Consider the following 23,053-nt stretch of genomic DNA (forward strand, 5'->3'; position numbering starts at 1 on the left):
TATGCAGAATTAAGGTAGAGCTTGATACTCATTTCCCTGACAAGTAAGGTAAGGGGTTTGAGTATCACTAAGCTAAGAATTTTTTTTAATGACTTCAGCATCTGTTTTTTAACTTCTGTAACTTAAATTGTGAATGATAAAAGTCTGAAGAGGAGTAAGCAAGATGGCCTGTTCTGAGTTTAGTATTCATTCATGCATGCTCGTGATGCCTTTTCTACCCTTGTTTTCTATTCTTAACTTTCTAGTCCTAATATGCGTTTTCTGGTCCCCTTAGGAAGCTAATTGGTCAACTAAATGTACCACCTCCTAGTTATTTCACTTTTTTTCTTGTTGTGCTCCAGACACGTGAAGCTTCACTTTAGGGAACTTGGGGCAGGTTCCTTTTATAGATGTTTCCATTCACTGTTGTTTTCCTCAAGGGAGATGAAGATCTTGCTGAAGAGCGCTAGCCTGTCACACAGGCTGTTTAAATGTTGCTTCCTTGTTATTCCACTGTATTTAAAATCCAGCTCTCAGCACACTTTATTTTGTAGGAGGCTGCTTTCACCCTTAACTGACCAACTTGTGTTCAGAACATTTTCTGTGGTGTATTTAAATATGTTTTGAAATTTTGTGATAAGCTTGTTCTTGTGTAACACCCTCTCCCCCCAACCATGGTTTCTCTTCTGCAACATTCTTGGTTAGGATTGTATAGTATAGCAACATCAGTCTCCAAAAAAGAGTTGTTACATAGCCAAACTCATTAAATCTTTTTTGTTGAAAGCGATTTCACAGGTTTCTAGGCCTCAACACATTGCAAAACACAAGTGTATAAAGCAGAAGTAGACGTCTTTTTTTCTTTAAGAACAGCATATGAGCACCAGCTAATATGGGTTATAGGTGAAACTGAGTTTTAACGTTTATTCCCAACCCAATTGACTTGTGTTAGAAAATAGATAAGATTTTAAGAGCAATTCCTTAAACTGATTCATGGTGAGTTATAGCAGTTGCCCTTACATGAATATGATCTCTAGAGCTAGTTCCTTAGCTCTTCCTTTCCAGTTGATCCTTCTACTATATGCACATTTAGAGAAGTTACATTGCTATTTGTCCTCTTTTTCCCATAGACTATGTAAAATGGGCTCTTTTCAAACAGCTGTGCCATGAACCTTTCCTACCTCAAATTCTACCCTTGAAACACTACAATTCTGCCTTGGGCCTGATTTTGCTTTGTTCTCTCTCCTTTTATGGCTGGATTGTGTTGCTCTCTGTAGTTACTTGTATTTTGTCCTGCTATGACCCTTCCAACTGATGAATTCCTCATAATGCAGCTTGATAGTATGACCTCGTGCTTTTCTATAAATGTGTCCATGATATCATTTCAATCTGGTTCTCGAGTATTCTAGCATTCCCTTATGTGGCTGATGCCACTCAGCATTATCTAGTGAGCTGTGTTAGCGTGATGTACTCTTTTGGGCAATTTTGTGCCTTTTAACCAGTCTTTGGGTGCATTATCTGCGTAGCCACCATCATTGTGCAGTTATTTTGTGTGCTGGCTAGCTCTCATGTCTACTCAATGTTCTTAGTACTGTATATGTCTGGCAAAAGCAATATATGAGGTTTTAGCTGATTATTGAGGTAGATAGCATAAGAGCGGAGCAAACTTACTTACTTCAAGCATGGTACACGTGTTAATGCTTCCATTCACTGCATGGATGCGAAGGAGAATATTGAAGAAACAATTAAGATGCTCTGAACTTTCCTACCTACCTCTGCACAGTAAGCAATTGAGGTTCGATGCTTAGTTATGCTTAGTTTATTTTTTTGTAGGCAGCTCGACTTTGCCATTAGGGGGTTTTAACAGACTTTATTTTGGCTTTTGATGCCAAGTGGTATGTCATAGTTCTTCAAAAACCACACTAACCCTTTTTTCTTTTGGGATAAGGCGTAACTTCCATGGCGAGTTGTGTCATGCAGTTGTTAATGGGCCCCCTTGGACCAAAGTCTGGTTGTTTAGCTGCCTTACCTATCTTGCTTATGGTAACGTGTATTAATCTGCTTTGATTATGTCTCTGTGGGTAAAAATATGCTCGAAGTTGCAACTAATTGCTGTGCTGAGGGTTGTGTGAGGCTCTAAGGGCTGAAGATGTGCCAGGAGTGTGGTTTTTCTCTGGAACCCTATTCTGATCTGGGTCTGGTGCTTTGAACGGCATACACAAGCATGTGGAGGAAAACTGAACTAGTGCTAGTAATTCAGATACGGTTTAGAGGCATTTTAAAACTGCTTCACGTCTCCACCCAAGAAACTTCCTGTGAGATCGGTACACACAGAGGAGATAAGGAGGTCCTAGGCTTTCGATGGAGCGGTGCAGTAAACTCGGCTTCTGTGGGGTTTTTGATGTTCAGAAAGACTTCTTGAATTCAGTGTGGTGTATAAACATATTACAGAAAACGACTTGTTTCTTACTTGTATCAGTAAGACTACTTCAGTGTAAATGACTGCTGTGGGTTTTTGATGGAAGAGCAAAATAGGCTTATAACAAATGCAGCTGCAGATGCAATGAGTTTTTATGTTGCTAAAATTATAAGGTTGGAGAGCTGTGTGTATGTGGAGGGGAATTTCCATTTTAAAATAAGAATGGCATAAGTTTGCAAAAGGCAATGGGAATTTCTCCATTATTTCAGAAGTATCTGGGAGTAGAAAGTATTGAGAGTCTCTCTTAAGCTTGGGGGCTTTTTTTTGGTGGGGTTGGAGGGAGGAAAAAAAGATACTTGACAGCAATGTGCACTCCATTGGTTAGGATTTCAAATGTTCCTGGAGTGCATGTGGGGATTTTCCAAAAATCAAGTAGTTGAATGAATGATTTTCTTACTGTACACTTTCACATAGTGTACAATTTCAAAGACAAGATTAGTGATTTTCTTAAATTCAAGAAATTCAAGAACTCCTTATGACAGAAGTCAGTATTGTCATTTCCAGACAAGTCAATCTAAATCACGTGTAGTAAATGAGACTGCAATTCTTCTGAATGTTGCTAGTTGCCTCATTTCTAGGCTTTTAGAATCCTCTCTTTCAGTGCAAGCAAAGGGCCAAAAAATAATGTATATCCTAACGCTTTTCCCTAGGTCCTGGAGTCTTTGGGTTTTGTGGTTCCTGAACAGTGCTCTAGTCTGATTTGTGTTTGTGCAACTGAAGGAGCCAGTTCTGAACTTGCTCTTCAGTGCTTGAGATCACAGGCATTCATTTGGATGAAAAAGCTTGTATTTGGGCAACACAGGATTAAGTGAGGACTCATACCTGTTGTTTTGGTACTGGTGGGTGTTGCATTTTTATGGGTGATGAGCTGTTGTCACGGATATAGCTTCTCTGCTCTGTTCCCAGGATGTAGGTTCCACACTGTAGGTTTTTTGCGGTTGCTTTGCCACGTGAACACATCTGCTATGCTGTGTACCTGACTTCAGGAAAATGCTTTGATCAGGCATCAGCTGTCTGGTTTAAATGTACAATTAAATAGTTCAAGTAAATATTTGCGTTAACTAGCAAATAAGGTGATACCTTGGAGATGAGGTCCTGTTGTCATAGCAAAGGCATGAAGAACAAAATGGAGCTCCTGGAAAGCTGTTCTGAACTCTAGCCCAGTGCCAAGTTGTCTGAGATGAAATAGAATTTGCAGGTAGAAAAAGTCAATAAGTAATAGATACATTTCCTTTTGTATTAAGATTTGTTTTACTAGGTGAAAAGATGTGACTTGCTGACTGTTTATTGACAAATCTGTAGTAACAAAACTAATACTTCTGACTTTAAACTGTGAAACTTGGAGGACCTTATTTCCTAGCCCAAGTTTTGGCTTGTTCCAACTGCATGCTAAGCAACTACCATTGGGGTTAATATGGCAAGCTTGTCAACTTTAAGTGCCTGAGTACTGAAGTGCTCAAATTATATATAGAAACTGATAAAGACATCTAAACTAAGACCTGATTTCAACATTTTGTTACACTTAACTAAACCTTTTAGAGCTAATGTTCTTGCCAATTCACTTAAATCATTTTGCATCAAAAATTTTCTTCTGAGCATTACAAAGAGGAATGATGTGAGAAGGAAAACCTGCAGAATACTTCAGAAGCTGGGGAAGGGTATTTCTTTTTTTTTTTTTGCAACTTTTTGGTAGTTGTCTTCTTTGCTGGAACTATTGCTTCCACCTGCATGAACGCTGGTCAACTCACAATCATAATATCCTGGGTTGGAAGGGAGCCATAGGGATCATAGAGTTCAATACCTATACTTGTGTTCAGTTGCATTGTGCTTAACTATTGCAAGGTACACAGGACAATTTGATAAAGGATACCTTGAGACTTTCAAATGGCTTTTCCTTGTAGGAGGGCAACACCCTCAAGTTTGATTTTAGAAAGAGCTCCAATGTTCCTTCACACAAACAACTTCAGGGTATTGCCAAAGGAAACTTGGTCTTCAAAAATGTCCTTTTTCCAGAAGGATACTGTGAGTTTGACAACTATTTTAAGTGGGCAAGTTTTAGCAAGGCCTTGATATACAAATTAGTAGAGGCTTGCCTGTGTAGCACAGTTACCAAGTAGGGAAGGCTGTGAATTTTTAAGTCTAATGACTTGTAAAGTAGCTTTGAATGCACACGCCTCTTAGTGCCTTTTTCCCATTTGACTGCCATGACCACTTCTTTAAGTGCCAACACTTGGTAATGGCCATTTTCCTTTTAAAATTTGAGAAGTACCAATATCTTTATATCACAGGGGTTGCAAAAAGGGGCATTCTTAGTTACATCAGTAGGTTTGAATGTGAAGCACCTCTAGCACAAAGGTTGGTGTGTTTCATGATGCAGTGAGATAAAATGTTGAGTAAATCTTTGAGGACTGTTGAAAATAGGTAACTTAGGTAACTTTCAGTTTCGGTGGCTCTAGGTGGTGTTACTTACATGCTCTAGGTGGTGGTATCTATAGTTTGCATTGACTGGAAATATTGCAGTGTTGAAACTTTCCACGTAGTTTTTTTACATTGGCTATTGTGCAAGAAAATGTTTATAGTTTAGGATGGCTTTCTGAGTGTTTGTTTCTCTATGATAAAATTATAAAAAAAAAAAGTCTAGAAAAACTTGGAAGTGTTCATTGCCTCTGAAATACTGCTTTATATAATCTAATATGCACTCATTTCTCAAACTAGACCCTACAGCTGTGAACCTCCCAACTACATCAATTAATAAGACTTTGGGACCAACCGTTCTTAACAGAGCAGTGTTGTAATTGGATGTGTGTATTTCTAGACTTGGGAAGCCTGAATCCTCTTGTAAGGCATGGAAGGACATAATGTTAGGAAATGTGGAAGGATGAACTAAAGAGGTTTTTCCTCTTATTTATTGATGTAGATTGATTGGAGATTTTGTAATGTTGGTGGTAGAGAAAATGCTGTCTCTGAAACCTGCCTGCCCCTAGCTGTAGGGGAGAGGAAGCTTAATGTGTTCAGGTTGTCATCAGTTGCCTTTATCAGCTCAGAAGATTTGCTTGTAGTTTATTTCCAGAAGCTTCTAGTTTATCTCCGTAAGGCCCTGATGTTCTTGCATGGGATTCAGAGTAATGGAGCCACTGCCTGCTGTACACCTTGGCATAAGGGGAATGAGGAATGGTAGATCTCACTTCAGTAGATACTTGGGTACCCATCAGTACTGGTGCACAACTCAGTGTCCCCTTGCCTGGATGTTGGAGCACTTCACAGAAACTTGCTTGTGGTTGTTATTCTTTTCTCTCCCTTCTTCCATCATCATTACCTAGGTAGAATGTAGATAGGGGCATCCAGCACCATGCTCATGAACAGTTGTAGCTTCCAACCTGCTAAAGAGGCTGCTTCCAACTTCCTAAAGAAGCAGGTGAAGCTCTGCAGAAGTTCTCCTCTGGAAAAAGCTCTTGCAGATTCCAGGTATTCTTCAGGCTAAGTTGTTGATACAGTACAAAGCTTCCTCTTAGTCGTTGAGTTATATTTTAACTGTCTCAGCTTTCAGTTCTGTTTTTACATTGATCAGTATGCACTTTGGCTGTCTTGTAAACTAAAGCATGTTAACTGTAAGTAACTGAAGAACTTTGCAATCTTTGCAGTATTTGAACAGGAATACTGTTGCATAAATTTAGCTGGAGGAGTAAAAATTCTGAACTCAGGTGACGTTGTGCAACTGACTTTGTGTTAAAACTTGTCCTTTCAGAAGGAGGTACATTATAAGGATGTTTAGATGTAAGTAGTAGGTTAAAATAGTAGGTTAAAAATAAGTGATAGGAACTAGTTTTACAATTGATGAGTAGTATGAAAGACCTTAAATAAGATCATACAGAGCATATGACAGGTGCCTTGTGGCTTAACTGTCATGTCCTATTTTGTAGAGTTTCAAGGTTACTTTTAACTGCTATGGTGTTTGGAGTGGCAGATCTCACATGTGCTTGAAGCACAGTCAACACAGAGCCTCACTGGTGACTCTTCCTTGCTGAACAACCATAAAATCAAACCAGCAGCAGACATTCCTGATGTTCTGAGTCTTTAAAAACCTTCATGTGTTTTTTTCTTCTTTCCTTCCTTTCAGCTTTTAAGTAGAGTTTACTTTTCCATGGAAGCTTGCCACAGCAGGCTTTTTTGAGAACGTCCTCAATCAAGAATGTCCTCGATCATATTCTTTTTCTGGATACTTTCCTGAACCAAAATATGGGCTTCAAGATTTCAGTGATTTGTATAGTGCTGGAAGTGCTCAGTGCGTGGTGTTCACTGTGTTAAACATTTTAAAATATATATTACTTGGATAGGGTAGCCCTTGTAACTTCTGCATATGTTGTTACAGAACCAGAAATTGCTTAAAGTTTTAAAATTTCTAGGCTTTTAAAAATTGCATATCCCAGAGCAAAAACCTTGTTGTTGTTTTAGGCCTTGTGAGGCTCACGTAGTTGGCATAGGAGGATGTGTTTTCAGGGCATGCAAGCCCTCAGTTGGATTGGTAAATTGATCTTAAGCTTGTTAAATTTAATACCTAGTACGTGTGGGGTATATTAGGTCAAGTGAGTAGGAATGGATTAATGGGATTTAATACGATACAGAAATGCTTAACTTTGCAGTGGAATGTTTAACTTCCAGATTCACCTCATATTATAACTAAAGAATATGTATGCTTTCTGTTTAAAAAAATACTACCTTCTACTTTTCATATTTTCAAATAACTGAATTTGTTCTGCTCCTCTCACAGGGAGAGGAGACACCACCTGTAGAGTTCAAACAACTGTGAAGAAGTAAAAAAAAATAATAATAATAAAAAAAAAAATCAATCTTCTCTGTTACTGAGCCCAAGCTACTTTAACTACTAAAAGTATAGACCATAGGTAGTTATGTAGCAATTAATGATCTGAAGTGACTTGACTCAACTAGAAAACTTAATTGATCCCCATCTTTTGAGGAACTCTTAAATTGTTCTTGGAGTTCCAAACTACTTGGTTGCTGCCTTATCCCTGGAGAAAAAAGTTTTCCCAATTCAGGTTAGCTTCTTCACTGTGTTATTTGAGGAGGAGTTTTCTTCCCGGATGAGTGGTCAGCAGAAAGAATTCAATTTTAAAATTAGGCAGAACTGAACTCTTCAAGCCAACAGGGTACCTAGATGTGAAGTATAATGATTTCGCTGCATCTTGTAGTGAGGCAGGTTGATTGTAAACCAATTTTAATAAACTTTAAGGTAGGTTTCAAGGTAGATTTAGATATAGTAAGAATCTTGCACTCTCAAATGTTTGGGGAGGGGGAGTAATCTTATGTAAATAAAATACTTGCAATACCTGAGCTATGCACCCACTTCTTAAATCTTAACTAAAGACTCTGAATCCCACCTTCAGCTTGAGTGAAGTATACACACAGACTTGTCCAAGGGGCCTCCAAACATTTGTAATGGGCATAAATCAGCATGCTATTGAAAAATAAACTAGTTGTAGGACATGGGAAGCTACTAGAAACTCTCAAGGAGACTTGCATGCATACTGTTTTCCTAGCAGAAGTATTTTGTCAAGGGACTGCAACTAGAAGTTGCATTAATTTGTTCAGTGTTAAGTAATCTTTTAGGCTAGATTTGAAACTAAGTTAGGAAGAACATATCAAGAGATAGTGCTTGGTGGCTGTTTAAAGAGCATTATACATATTATGTAACTTCTGTACCTTTTTTCCCGTATGCTCAGCAGTTGGAGTCCTTGACATGGAAGCATGTTGCTGAATGGTGATCATAGTGAAGACTGAAGTAATATTGTTCAAAATGCAAGTGGGATAACAAGCTTGAAGCTCTTTTTTTTTTTAAAAAAAAAAAAAAAACATACTTCTATAAAATCCTTTAAGTCTTGTTTTTTGGCTAATACTAATTTGGTGGATTTGGAACATTTCTAAAATGGGGTTGAATTCAGACTTTACTCACAGATTAATAGCTCCTTAACCAGGATAAACTGCAAATCTCCTAGTGGCTTCCGATATATTCCAAGATGTGGTCTGGTATGGTGGTAACCAGTTGTAGATCACCTGAATATAAGCTTGCTATGTAAGGATATTGTCTGAGAAAGGGTTTCATTGTGGGAGCTGTGGATCACAACTGCTTAGACCCCTTCCTTCTGGGCACCAGGGTGGAGAAGAGAATTCCCTGGGTGGACTAGGACATAAAACGGAGTTTGTGTAGAATTTTCTGACTTGACACTGTTCTTTTTACTGGCGTTGGGCCACCTCTCAAGTATGGACTTGAGAGTTAATCGCAAAGTCCTTTCTGATAACTGTTTTTTAAGGGCAGATAAATTTCCTTTCCATTGGCCATCTGGCTTGTAAGGGAGGGGTGGATGGGCAGTTTCTAACAAGCCCTGTTCTGGCTTTTTTCTATCGTATTTACCATTTGCTTTCTGAGAGTCTGAGTTAGAGTCTCTGTCATGTCTTACTGCGTAATCATATGAAACATGTGCATGCTAGCTAATAAGGTATAAACTCTGTAAAAGTAGTGCTGTACATCCTACCTTCCAAATGTGGGTGAAGTGCACGGTTATATAAAACATAGACACTGAGTGCAAACAAGTGAGTGTCCTTGCCCACATTAAAGTTGAATGCTTTGGTACTATGCTTGCAGCAAGCTGCATTTTGAAGACTTCCAGATCCTTCGACTACATTCCTGGTTCATCACCAGCATTAATTTGTTCTCATGTTGTAACATATTTGCAGGTTATGCAACAGCCTTAGGGAATTGAACTACAAGTTGCGAGCTTAGTTTTTACTCTCAAACATACTTGGCAATAGCTCTTAAATTTACTGCGACAGTTACTGTATGTGTTGGCTTTTGTCCATGTGCTTTATATGGCCACTGAAAGTACTGCAGACTTTGATTCTTTGCTTTGAACAGTTTTTATTGAACTCCTCGCAGTCAAGGCAGGCTGTCCTTTGAGATGTGTCCTGTCAAAATGGCTCAGGCCTGGAGCTCTGCCCCTGGAGAGGCCCAGGCTGCTCCTGGAACACGGTGGGCAGCTGCCACCGGGCTTTGTCTAGCAGACGGGACATGCTGGTCACTGCTGGGGTGTGTGGAGATCCTTCTCACCAGCACCACACCTCAGCATCCTGGCAGGGGCCTACTCTGGATTACGTACCCATACAGGCCTTCTGTCAGGCAGCTTGTGGTACTTGCCACTGCAAGTGCTGAGCCCCATTTTATCTGCTGAAATGAAGTAGTAGGGTGGAAGGAAGCATCCCAAGGGCTACCAGTCGGACAGTACTGTTTTTACTTTCACACTCAAACTGTCACATAATGTCAGTGTTGAACTGAATGCTCAGAAGGTGTTTCAGAGTCCATAGAACTTCATTGGAACCCACTAAAATAGCCATGCATTTGTCCATTATGTGTGTGTGGAATTTAGTTTTGACCTGTGTGTTACATGCTGGGGCTTATCCTTGCTTTTGCATCTCTTCTATTTATTAGAAATGCCAGACTTGTGCTGCAAGCCCTAGTAAACCAGCTTGTAACCCTTACTGCCCTTTACAAAGGGTAAGGACTACATGAGCTCATATTTTAATGAGACTTCTGCCTTGCTCTACAGTAAAATTTCTTAATCTGACTTAATAGCGAAGCTTTCAAATACTTGGGCTACTGTTTAAGCTAACAAACAAACTTTGTTGAGGCAGGAGGGCGAGATGAATGCGTTGCTTCTATCAAGTGTGTTTCTGAGAACTTAATCAGTATGCAAGGATCCAAAGCCTTGCTTCACTCAGAATTCGAGGAACCAGCAACCCCTCCACTCTGTCCCTCTTGTCATGCTGCAGAGGCCGCCGGTGTCGCGTCCCCCACTCAGCAGAATATAAATGTGAGTTTGAAGAGTTAATTTGAGGTCTGGGGGAGCTTTTGACTGGGTGGCAGCTGCAGCTTCAAACACCTCATCTAACAGAGGCAAGGTGCTGGCAGCAGCTGCTTACACTTCTCCTTTCCTTCTCTAACAGTGGCCTGGCTGAATGTACTTGTGACAAAATATCTGTGGGTTTAATGAGGGTGAAACTTGGCAACTATGGCCCAGAAAAGCAAGCAGTGCTGGGAGTGTGAACGTTTTTCAGATGGCTTAATGCAGTTAATGATCAGTTGTTCCTTTCTAGATAGTAGTGTCCTTTCTCTGAAAAGCATTTCCCCTTGCATAAAAAAAAAAGCTCAGTTTTGTAACTGAAGACAGCGTGTACTGTTGCATCAGCTTGACACTTCTTAGTCAGCAAATTTTACTTCCAAAATCATGATTAGGAGGTTCGCTGCACAACAGATATTCAGTGTGATCCTTACTTGTGCTTTGGTGTAGGTTTTGTTTGTGGATCCTTTTAAATGGGTAAGGAGGAGGGAACTGGGGAAAAGTATGCTCTTGCCTAAACAAGGGAGCAAACTAGAAAAACAGATGGTGCTAAAAATAGTTTATTACCAGAGACTAAATATGGCTCAGTGACTTTTTCCTTATAAATAATGCAGCTATAAATCCTGCTAGATATCAATAAGTATTGAATTAACTCCAAACTGCTGAGTGTTACAGAACCCTTTGGCAGCTTTCCAAGCGTGGTGTTGCCCTTCATTCATAGGATCAACATTTAATTTCTTAACGGGGAAACCTGAAGAATTCACCCTCTTTGAATGGAAAACATAGACACAGGGAGCTTGAATGAGTAGCTACAGGCAAAGGCATCCCGTTGCAATGGAAGGGGAGCCGTGCTTGATGAGTTCCTGCTAGGTCACAGCCAGGATGAATCTCCTCCTTTCTTTTCCACAATGCATGAACAATCAAAGGCTCGTTTTTTATCTATTGTTGCCATGGAGGGCATCCATTTAAAGTTCAAATTCCAGCAGGCTTGGGAAGAAGGGAAAGAGCCGTAGGAGTAGGCTGGGCTGGGCGATGATAGTCAAGCATCACGCGAGCTGAAGACAAGCCAGCACTTTGTCCTGTGACAGGAGAGCCCAGGCTGGGGGTACTTGGTTTTGAATGGGTGCTTGGAGGTTTTTTTTGGAGTAGTGAATGAAATGCTGCAGAGGTAGCAGGCGCGGAGAGCATCTGGCGTCTCGCTTTCTTTGCGCCGGCAGAGTGGGTCACAATGTGAAATTAGGCCTGAAACGGCGTTTAATGAAGTGAGCCCTTGCGCTGGAGGTTCCCTGTGCTCTGACAGCGAGGCACTATAAGCCTTGAGGATAGCAAAGGGAGGGAAATCTCATTAAGGATAAAGGTTTTTTCCCACTCTTTTGTAACTGACGTTCTGTAACAAATGCCTGAAAAATAAGCTGTTCAGAGCCCAGAGCTGTTCAGGGCTGTGTTGCTTTTCATCAGATGTGCAACTGGCTTTGCATGTTTACAGGGCTTCTTGAGCCATACGCTAATAAGAGGAGGAGGCAGCTTAATATCTGCAGTGGATTTACTTTTCCTTTCTGGCAAGTTCCCGTATGTGCAAGTAAGTGTTCATTGTTGAAAGAGCTAATGAGTACCAGACCAGCTGCATTTGACATTATGAGCAAAGGGGCCATCTATTAACTCACAAGCTAGGTTTCAGCCAGCTGTGGGTATTTTCGTTTTTAATTATTACTTAGCCTGTCATAAAATTGGATTATGCTAAAATTATTGGTGATGTTGTTTGGAATACAATACAATATTGAGTTAAGAGCTGTGGTTCGATATCGTATATAGGGTACCTACAGTTAATGTGCCTGAGCTGCACCAGAGGGTTTAAAGAGGTGAGAGCACTTTTCTCAGGTTTTACCATCTGGATTTTGGCAGGTGGCAGGGGATTAGGTTTGTTTCTTGCTCTAAATTGCAAGAGATGGTGGCTATCAGAGTTTAGTAGTGTTTTATCATTAATACTGTGACTTTTCCCCATCTGGAGGTGGGGGGAAATCCCAATGTTACTGTTTAACTTACACTCAGAGGTATAATTTACTTTCTAGTAACTCAAGGTAATTCTGGGAAAGGGGGTCCTCTTAATGTTCAGTATTTTTTTGTGATATGGTAATCAGAAACAAATTAGTGTATCTTTATAATGAAAGATTTTGTAACAAAATAATTCCTTTCATTCTGAAACTAGGCTTTGGACTTTCATATACTGAATATTAACTGTTGTGAAACTTGATGGTAAGGCAGATGTGCTTCCCTTGCTCTCGACAGTCACTTTTTGACTTGGTGCACCATCTTCTGAAAGACTTTAAACAAATTGTTTGACCTGAGGTTTTTCTCTACGGAGGTTCAAAATCACTTTGGAAAGTCTTAAGTTTAACTGTCATCTTGTCTTTCATTACTCTTGCATTACATCAATCAGTTCATGCTGTACATATATACTGATATGTAGTTGTGGTATAAGCGGAGCAGTTCTCCCACGCATGTGGAAGATGAACCGATTTGAGTTTGTCTATATCAACTAGTGATGCCAGTTCGTTCTCCTGTTGGAGTTTTAAGATAGGAAATATACTGACTTATGCTCTCTTTTTCAGGTATATGTGGACTGAAAAGAGTTTTTACAGTATTAAATGTAAATTTCTATTGGAATGCAATTGTAAACAGATGCCTTCTGAGCAAGTGATCTGGGAGGTGATTGCTTGGTGTTAGCTGCAGCTAGTTGATCCATTCAGATACTTGAAAGTACACATTTCTTTACATGCTGATGATGACACATGCTTCTGCAATGAAACTTAAGTACCACCAGAAATTGAGTTTTAAATAAGATTCTGACCAGTTTCCTGATTTCAGTTTTCACTGTAGTAGAGACGATGTGACTGAAACTTAAGGCTGTTACAGTATGCTAAGGAGTTTAGAAGTCATGGTAGTCTAAATAATTTCCAATCTCTTAAAGCAAAGTGTGAGTAACACTTGAACATGTAGCTTTTTCATGCAAATGCTGATTATATTAGAAAATAGAGAGAGAAACTGAAGTTGGCCATACTGTTAGAAGCTGAGCTCAGTTTTAGTGTTACCACAATGTTTCAATACTGAATATTGACTTTCTTGCACGCAAGTTGCTTAGGCTTTGCTTGTCTTCTGATTTGGTACAATGTATTTTAAAACACATTTTATTGTTTTTCAGTGCAGCTGAAGGATAAATACCATATACATGGTTTTCTGACTTGACTTAAAAAAACAACAAAGCAAACAAAACCACAAATGCACACTATTGAGCATCCAGTGCTGAAGTGTTGTGATTCCAGATTTGATTCTCAGTCCAATAAATGGACTTGTCCAAACTGGATGTATCTTTAACTAAGCCCAAGTTTTAGCACAAGTTGACTCAGTATTAAAAACCTGTAATGGATTTGCCACTCGTGCAGCTCAAGAAGTATTCTTGACATCATTTCAAAAACACTCAAAATGGTCCAAAATCAGATGCTAAGCAAAAAAAAAAAAAACAATATATGTATTAGAGATTGAAGGTGAACAGTGCTAATTGTGTTCTTTCTAAACAAACGAGTTGTGTTCAATTTACCTTGTCTCTGGAAGTAATTAGTGGTCAGAGTCCACCTACAGTTTGAATTAATGCTCCTGCAAGAATTTATTGTGAAATTGTGGTGTTTGCATTGAGTTGAACAAAAGATTCCTAACGGCACTTGTACTTTGTCTGCACGCATGTATACCCACGTGTGCCTGCATGCAGTTGCTTAACGAGATCTCAAGGCTTTGTTTTGGATGAGTATTTCTGTAGTGGAAAATTGATCGGAGGAAGGGGGAACTGTTCCCAAGCTGAGACTGTTTGCCTTTTTCTCCCACCCCCCTTCCCTGGCAGAAGTGAGCTTTATGGCCCAATTATAGAATCCCTTAAAATGCTAGTTATGATGGAGTGCCAGCATAACCCAATAATATAGGTGAGGCTGACATCTGTCAGTAACTAATGAGGGCAGCCTTAGAATGAGGGTTGGGAGTTTACCTCTCAAATTTTTTATAAATTTGACCCATCGTATCAACTTAAATATTTGACTTGAGGATGAAAAATGAATGCAGTGGAACACAGAGAAGGTGGTGCGTGGATGTACTCAAAATTGGTGCATGTGTGATTCAGTTGTGAAAGTAATTATTTGCAGCTCATAGCAGAGTCATGCAGGAATAAGACCTTGGCTGAGGTGCTCAGGAATAGAAGTTCTCTATAAAAATAGATGACACACAAATGGCAGGAAATGAAGCCAATATGGTCATGTTTTGAAGCCACGAGGGTCAAATCCTGTCCTGTGTTACACTGGTGCATAATCAGTCCACTTAAACCCTGTTACTTGAGAACACTTGGGCACTGCAAAGAGAATTTCAAAATGTGACCGAGCAGTTGTACTTCCACAAAGCAGCACTTGCTCTTCTTGTTAGGATACATCTAGTGAGAAACCTGGATGCCCAGTAAAACCCCTGGTTTTGCAGGGAATTGCTTATTTCAGAGCTGATGGTAGCTGTGCAAGTCTTAATTCCTCTGCCAGAGGGCCAGTTCTTTGGCTGCCATGAGTGATCTTCTGTTTTTCAGGTCCTGAATGCTGCAATACTGCAAGCAATTATTCTGTTAGGCAGTGTATTTGTTCCAAATGTTGGTATGTCCCTGGCCACTACAGCAGTGAGATGTATTGATTGCTGTCTGTCTGAAGAGATGTGTGTCTAGCTCATGCTAATGATGTGCATGCTTCCTTTTTCCCAGTTTAAATTTCAGAAAAGTAAATGCATCTGTGTATTAATTGAACATTATTGCTAATAATGTGAAAGAATGACTTTGTAGAGATTTAGTTTTAATAACAAAGATGGTAACGTGCATTATAAATTACTTCTTGTTTCCAGAGCTCGTATTTCTTTTCCGAAAGGTAGAAGTTTCTGAACTGGAAAAGGTGGAACAACCTTGGCAAAACATGAATCACCTCCGATTGGGAGAGCACGTGGTCCCATTGTTTCCCTCTGTGCCAGTTTACGACCAAACCAGATGTGTTCATCCTCATAGGAACACACAAACACTGCAGCTGTTCGTTCATCACGCCACCACTCACTAATGTACTTGAAGCAAACTTGCCAGCCTGAAGCCTCCTGCTTGTGCAGCTCAAGCACTTTTTAGCCCAGTTCCACATTGTCCAGCTCTTTGGCTCATCTGTGTAGTGGATAAATCCCCTGTGCATATTAGAGATGTACTTAAGGTCAAAAAGGGAGCAGGAAAATAACTAGCCAAAGTGCAAAGACAGTCTTTGGTGCTGCAGGAGACCCCAGGCTGCAGCTGCTGCCTCTGCAAGAGGAGAGCTAGAACCCTTTTCTCTGCCTGCTCTCCCTGCTGCTTCAGTAGCCTTTTGAGTCTTGCCTGTGGTGGGGCTTTTCCCTTTGAGGGAAACCTCTGTTCTAATGCATCAGTGCGTTTCAGATGAACACTGCTGTATCTAGCAGTTGTCTTGTTTGGCTTAATTTCTTTTCTCCCTGGCCAAAGTCTTGCACTGTATTACTCAGCTGAACAAAGCAAATGTTGTCATGTTTTACTTTGTCTGACACTATATTGATTATTGGCCAATTTATAGGAGTTAAACCCACTGTATGAACCTCTTCTGTTAGCTAATGGAATAATTCATAGCATCTGTAGGTATTCTTACTGGTCTGGTACTAAGAGCAGTTGAAACTTTTTTTTTACTTAATTACAAGCAGGTGAAATAGGTAGGCCTGATGGTTGTAGAATGTACTCCCCCATTCCCATAATAAAAGACTGCATGATTTATACTTACTGAAACAGCAAAGGCGAAAGGTTGCAGTTCACAAATCCACAGACTTGGAAAATGTAAGATGCCAACATCTTAATTAAAATTCCATACTGTAAACTTTTAAAAATGCAGTTTAATGTTGGCCTGGGTTCTACATAAGGGGAAAATTACTATATATGTTGACCCACTTCATGCTAATATTGCCATTGAATCATTTTCTTGACTGTATTACATTACATATTGTATCAACTCACTTAGCTTCTAATTTGTCTTTAAAATAGTAAAAATAATAAATGTTGACCTCTGTGTTGACTGGTGCTGGACTTGTGGAAACTGCAAAACCTTTCTACCTGAGTTCCTTTCAGTGTCTATTAGCTCTGCTAACCTGTCCCTATCAGACCTAAATTTAATTTGGATAAAGATGATGTAAAATGGCAGTAGTGTTTTAAATCCAGTGTAGGGAAAACACCTTCAGACTGACATACTCAAACTATTCTTTAATCTGCTTAAATGGCTTAGCTTGTCACTTAATGATGAAACTTAATTGAGCACAGGTGCTTCCTCCCCTGGCTTCCCAGTCTGTCCATTTTGTAGACCTTTAACTACCCCAGTAGTTTCAAGTCAGTTCTTTCATGTGATGAATAGCCTCGTATCCTTGTGTATGTGAGTGTAATTAGACAAACTCAGCATTTCGGAAAAATATTTCTATTTCATTGGGACATATTTCTTCAACTAATAGTACAAAATAAAAAGGCCAAATTAAATCACAAGTTCTTACAGCTCATAAACAAACTTTACAAGGATACTGTGGCACAATTTAGAATAAGCATTAAAAAAAAATCTAGGCCAATAAATAGATCAGCTTTCATGGTAGACTACACCAGAAAGCAGAATGTTTAAATCTAGAACAGTCTGGCTAGTGGAAGATGAAAGCCTATTACTTCATGATCCTGTTTAGCATCTGATGTGAAATGAGTTGATGTCAGTTTACTTCCCTTCCTGGGCACTTACATCTAAAAAATTAAAATTACCTTTTGAAGATACAGCAGAGACAAAGTACTGAACAACTTTCATATTGCTGCGTGTCAGCTTGTATTGATTCTTAGCTAGGTCCTTTACTTTTGCAAAGAGGAATTACCTTCTTTGTCTACAAAAAGCTCAATTTTTTTACACTTCTGTTTTGAACAGGGATTTTTTTTTCCTCAGTCACCTTAGTTCAGTCCATACAAGTTAAAAACAAACATTAGCCTCTTAACATTATCTGTGAACAAAATGCTCAGAGCTAGGAGGTTTATTCTACAGTAGGGTTTGTTTGTTACATAAACTGCACTTTTTACTATTTCATTTAATGTTACTTAGAAGGTGCGGACGTTAGGACAGATTTCTTAATCTACAAAATCCGATGGTTTGCAATAAACACTGTACATGTCTCCACTCTGAGAGATACTAATACAGTTAATTGGATGCATGAACTGAAAATACAAGTAATTAGATGCATGACCTGAAAATGCCTTTTATAGGAAAGGACACCTCTGTTCATGTCTGTTTGTGATGGGAGGTGATGTCAGGTGAGGTATGTTTAGGAGGCAGCTTTCAGCAGGATTCCATGTAGTGTTTAGTACCGCTCTGTTGTGACAGTTTGCATAATTTAAAGTTTTGCAGTCTCCAACTTAGCTTTGTAAATCAAATCTCTTCTCTTAAATGTAGTTGGACTTCGTTATTGCTGAGGCTAAGCTGTAACCTTGTTGGGGATAGGGGACTGAGATGCTGATGTGTCATGCTATGTGTGGTGCTTCTGAGTTGCTAACAGTGGAGGCCTTTGATTTTGAGCCGGTCTGACCAAGCTGTAGGAGAAGCAAGTCCAGGAAGTGAAATAAGTCTAAAAGCAGCATCTCCACATTGTTCAGTCATAGGCAGGAGTCTCTGGATGGGACAGAAGGTGAGCCAGGTAACTCCTTAATGTGATGAATTCCCTCTCTTCCTAAACCTGCAGCTTCAGGGAGCTGCTATTGCTGTTGAGATGCCTGCTGAGAGGCAGCAGGGTGGGCTTAGGGTTTCTGGGCTTCCTTTGCTCTCCTCTTGGTGCCAGCTGCTGCAGCTGCACCTCCTGGGAGCAGCTGTGTCCTGCACCCCATTCAATCCGAGGGGGGAACGGGTGGGCTTGGGGTGTGAGGGGGGCGTGGGGAAGAAGCATGAGAACTGCTGCTCCCATTATGCCCTAGGTCTTAATGCCTGCAAATGACTTGGTTTTCCCTCGACTGCTGTAGCGAATGCTCTAGTTTTGTTAGTAAAACAAAACCCAACCTTTTTATTGCTTTTTATATTTGGAAAGTGATGTATTATCACTTTCTGAACTTGAGGTTTAGTAAAGAGTACAGACATTAGCTTCCTTTCAAGCTACTCTGGGCCTTTCTTGTTTGCTTTGTATGGCAAGGGTCTAGAGAGATTTCTTTTATTTCCCTCCCCGTCATTGTTTTTGGTACAAAGTTTTATTCTTAATATTCAGACATTTTATCGCCTCCCTTCTTTTAAAACCGAGTTTCTTTTTTTTCCCCCCATTGCACAAAAGAATACTTTTAGCTGATTGAGTTCTATCCATTGCCAACTGCGGACTCTTTTGTCTTGTTAGCCCAGCATCCTTTATAGAAGGAGGACCATTGAGCAAGTCCTCGCTGGCTCCCCGCAGAGCACAATTGTGCATGAAAGGTGTGGTACTGTACCAGCGTAACATGTCAAGCTGCAGCTCAGAGGGCTTGAATGCATTGAGACTTCTACCTTTTTGCTTTGTGAAAGGAGCAGGATTGTGCTGCGAGATAATAAATCCACCTATTTTTAGTTCGGTGCGGTTGTGACAAGTGGGTGAACAAAGACCCAGTTGAATGCACTTGCTGTTGTGTTGAAACCAGCTAAAAGTTCCCATTCAAGTGGTTTCAGCACAGTGCAGCTAACAGGCAATTTTCCATTTATGTACACAAACCTTCTAGAAAGACAGCTGTGTGGTTGGATTAATTTCTAGCAGTAAATTGAATAAAAGATATTTTGAAGGGGGACTCGGGAATTCCTTTCTAAAACACTGAAAGCAGATCTTTGAAAGCTCTCCTTTATTTGATGCCTTTCCTTCCTGATGTCTACTGTAAGATTTAAAGGACTAGAAATACTGTCCCCTATGCGGAGATGCACAACAGGAAATGTATTCTCTTTTTCAGAGCAATGAGATAAGATTAGAATATCCTTTAACACTTTCTACTTCAAAATATGCTGGTTTGCTTTTAAGTAAATATGAGAAATTCACACCTCTTAGTCATAAAAAGGAGCTCAAATGTTTGTGCTTGCATAAGCTGCAAGTGAGCTATGTCAAAATGTGTTCTGAAAACAGCAATGTGTGTTATACCAAAGCTGTTTTTTGGTATATAAAACAGGGGAGGGGAACATGGCTGTATAAAGCTTTTTGCTTATGCAAGGTTATCAATTTTGTTACATCTGAAATAGGATGTGGGTTTTGATGAAGGCTAACACTTCAGTGAATTCCTCCTGGTGGAACTGTGATCAGTCTTCTTTTTTTTCCCCCCTGAAGGTTGATCTTTGGATGCAGTTCCTGGAATTGCATAAACCAACTCCTAAATGAAGTCTTGTTTCTGTCTGCCCAGGCACACTGCTATCCCTCAGATCCTTCTGGCCTTAAACCTAACTAGAGATCTACTACAAATTATAAGGTAGCAGAGCCCTTTGAGCAAGAGTGGTGTACCATATAGGCATAACAAACCTCTGGGCAGTAGCGAAGAGCGTAACACTGAAGTGTTTGCATTTGGTGCAGCCTTGGGGAATACTGCTGCAGTGCCCCAGCTATGGAGAGGCTCCAGTGATGGTGAACCACCTCCCTTACAAGTCCTGTTCATTCCTCAGCCTGGCTGGACTGTGAATTCCAGAACTCAAGTGTGTGTTGCTTTTCACTGTTACCCGAGTTTTCCCTCAAATAATTTTTCTATGTAGACTGAATGTAGGGATATATTGATAGTCGTATACAGGCAAGGCAGGCCAATGTCTGTAGATTTCCTCTGAGTTCATGAATTTTTGTTTAAAAGCCACTGAACAGATCTGGTAAGCTGCTCATATGGCTGCTAATGTGCACTGGTGGAGTAGAAAAATTTTCCAGTGCTCTGGAAAAGCATCTGGTTCATAACACATCATGAGTGTTGTAGTGTTCCTATTTCATACAAATATATTAACAAATATAAAATACTTAAGAAATGACAAACTGAGGGGGGAAGTTGAAAATGGGTGTGAACAGTTGATTTTGTTCCCTGTGGATCTGGCTGTAATAAATAATCACCGTGTGCATGCAAGACTGGAGGCGCTTAACCAGTACAATATCGAGAGCCCCCACAACGTGATTCTCCAGGTTCTTACTGCTTTAGAAAGAAGCCCTTTGTGGCTATTTCTGCTCACTGTGTGCATTCAAGAGACAGAATTCAGAAGTTTTGCACAGACTAAAATCCAGCTTCTGCTTTCTGTATGGCCTTGCTGTTAATTGCAGCTTTTGGATTCTCATCAAGCATCCATTTCAGTTGCGTGAGGAGCTCAGGCACTTTATTCCTGTATCTGAGGGGCAGAGATAGCACACTGAGGTTTTCTCTTTTAAGTCAAGGTGAGCACCCCCTTTGTTTTTTAATATACTCATTTAAACAGCTCTCAAATTCCTGAGCTTGTCTTACTTCTGGGTACCACTTGAACAAACTAAGCTGTCTCTGGAGCAAGATGTTTCCAGCAGGAGCTTGGCTTTCCCCTGTTTTGAGGTTACCGAAATGTGCCAGCTGCCTTGTTGCAGGCTCTTGTGTCACCGAGGTGAGGCCAGGGAGCTCATTATCTGCACATTTGGGAACTTTGAAAAATTAATTGTTGGCTAGGCTGCGGTGCGACTGTTTGACCTAAATGCTTATGTTACCAACTGGTATGCTCTGGGTTTGCTGGGGAGTTAATATATCAGATCGGATGCTTGTTGATCCTTATTTAGTTGAGTAAAGGTAGGTTTTTGGTCTTTTCTTAGAAAGAAGGGGACTGCTAATTTTTGTCACTAACTTGAATCTACATTGGCAAAACATCTGTGCAAAACCAGACTGTTTATTAAGTAAATGCCTTTCTTCCTTTTTTCTTCATTCTCCACATTGTTTCCAGTGTAATTTTAAACACGTATGCCTTTCTAAACTTGTGTACATACCCTTAACCCATTCAAGAACTTAGAGAATTTATTCTGCTCCTCCTGTGCAATCATTGCTAACTTACTCATGTTTTTTCACTTGCAGACTTTAAAAAATTCCAAAAGTCTTTGCTCCCTTGATTATGAAGATGACGATGATGACACACAAATGAAGACAATTGTGTCATCCCCATGTGACTCAAATGATCTTATGAACATCATCACCCCTGGTTCCAGTCCGATGAAAGAACAGCTGGATGAAGTAAGGCATCATGGGTCATGCCAAGGTAGCTTCAAAACAAGGGATTATAAGAAAGCAGCTGCAGTGTGTGAAAGCGATGAGGACACAAGTGATTGTGAGAGCACTGAAGAGGGCATCTTTCCTCTAGACTGTGGGGACTTGGACCTAGAGCAGATTGAAAACAACTGAGACTCAAAGTTGTGTGCTAGAATCAGAGTTGTTCTAAATTAAAATGATAGAGGATTACCTTTGCCATGCATAATCCATGTCCCTGAATCTCTGTATTGCCTATCTTGGGCCTGTGTTAGAAATGTTTCAGGTGGGGGAAAAACGTAAACCATTGTTACCTGTTTAGTCTATTGATCAATATGTGGATGACAACAACAACAACAACAAAAAAGTAGGAGGTTAAATGTTATTTTGAACATTAAGGAATAATTTTGATTATAAAATTTCCTAACAGATATTTTGCATTTTTATGGCTTTTACAGTTCTGGAGAAAAAGCATCTCTATTTTGAAATGAATTTTCAGAAGGGCATTCTATAAAACTAAATCTGTCTACAGTGATTCTGGTGCGGGTATATGTTGCTTTTGTTAAAGAGCTTAATGTGAAAAGTGAATTACATAATGAAATTGGTAATAAACCTTCAGACAGAACTCTTAAATACCTGGTTGACAACTGGTCCAAAACACTTAACTGCCATCTTTGACAGCGTCTGGTTAAAAAAAAAGTTCATAACATGTACAAATGTTCTTTTCATACATTCAGGACTTTTTGATCAAAATATGGTAGTAACCTTAAAGGTTAACATTTTCCATGATTTTACTACTTGAATTGTTTTCTAGCCTGAAGCAATGCTAATTTAGGTGGGATAAAACTGCAAGTAGCTGCCCACCTACTTGGTCATTATGTTTTCTGTGGTTCAAAAGAATGTACAACAAGAGCACTTGAACTTTTAGACAGGGACTTTGTAATGATCAATTCCCCAGGAGGTGATCCCTTCAGCAATACTAGAAGGAAAATAGTCCTTGAATTAAATAAAATGACATTTTGCTTTGCACTTGTGTCTGTTGATGAATTTTACTTGAGGAAAATCTATAATCTGGGGCATATTCTGCAATGTGGTGTTTATGTGCAGAGCTGGGTGGAGGACAGACTTCTGGTCATCTGAAAAGGAAGTGAAGTCAAGTTAGTCTGGGGAGCTGGGGAATAATTCATGCTGGATCCCAGAAGTGTCTCAGTGATTACATACACCATAATTATCTCTAATGTAATATTGTATTCATTGCAGGCTATTGCAACACATACTTACTCCGTTAGTTCAGATGGAATAGGGATTTTCCTGGTCAAGGAGTAAATTAACTTCAAAATGGAGTTTTTAAATTGGATAGAAATGGAGAGGCTTAGATTATGGCATTTCAGTGCATCATGTTGGTCTGCTTAA

At 39.8% G+C, this 23,053-nt stretch overlaps 1 protein-coding gene across 2 annotated transcripts in view; it reads left to right on the plus strand.

Annotated features, from left to right (window-relative positions):
* Positions 1 to 22,669, plus strand: part of FAM53A (family with sequence similarity 53 member A) — a 68,811-nt gene extending 46,142 nt beyond the window's left edge. For both annotated transcript variants that reach the window (XM_032186549.1, XM_032186550.1), the window contains exon 5: positions 21,473 to 22,669. In XM_032186549.1, the coding sequence (XP_032042440.1) occupies positions 21,473 to 21,796 (324 nt within the window). In that variant the 3' untranslated portion in view covers positions 21,797 to 22,669. The remainder of the gene's footprint in view (positions 1 to 21,472) is intronic.
* The last annotated feature ends 384 nt before the right edge of the window (positions 22,670 to 23,053 follow it).

This window comes from Aythya fuligula, chromosome 4 (genome assembly GCF_009819795.1).
Source record: "Aythya fuligula isolate bAytFul2 chromosome 4, bAytFul2.pri, whole genome shotgun sequence".
Classification (NCBI taxonomy): domain Eukaryota; kingdom Metazoa; phylum Chordata; class Aves; order Anseriformes; family Anatidae; genus Aythya; species Aythya fuligula.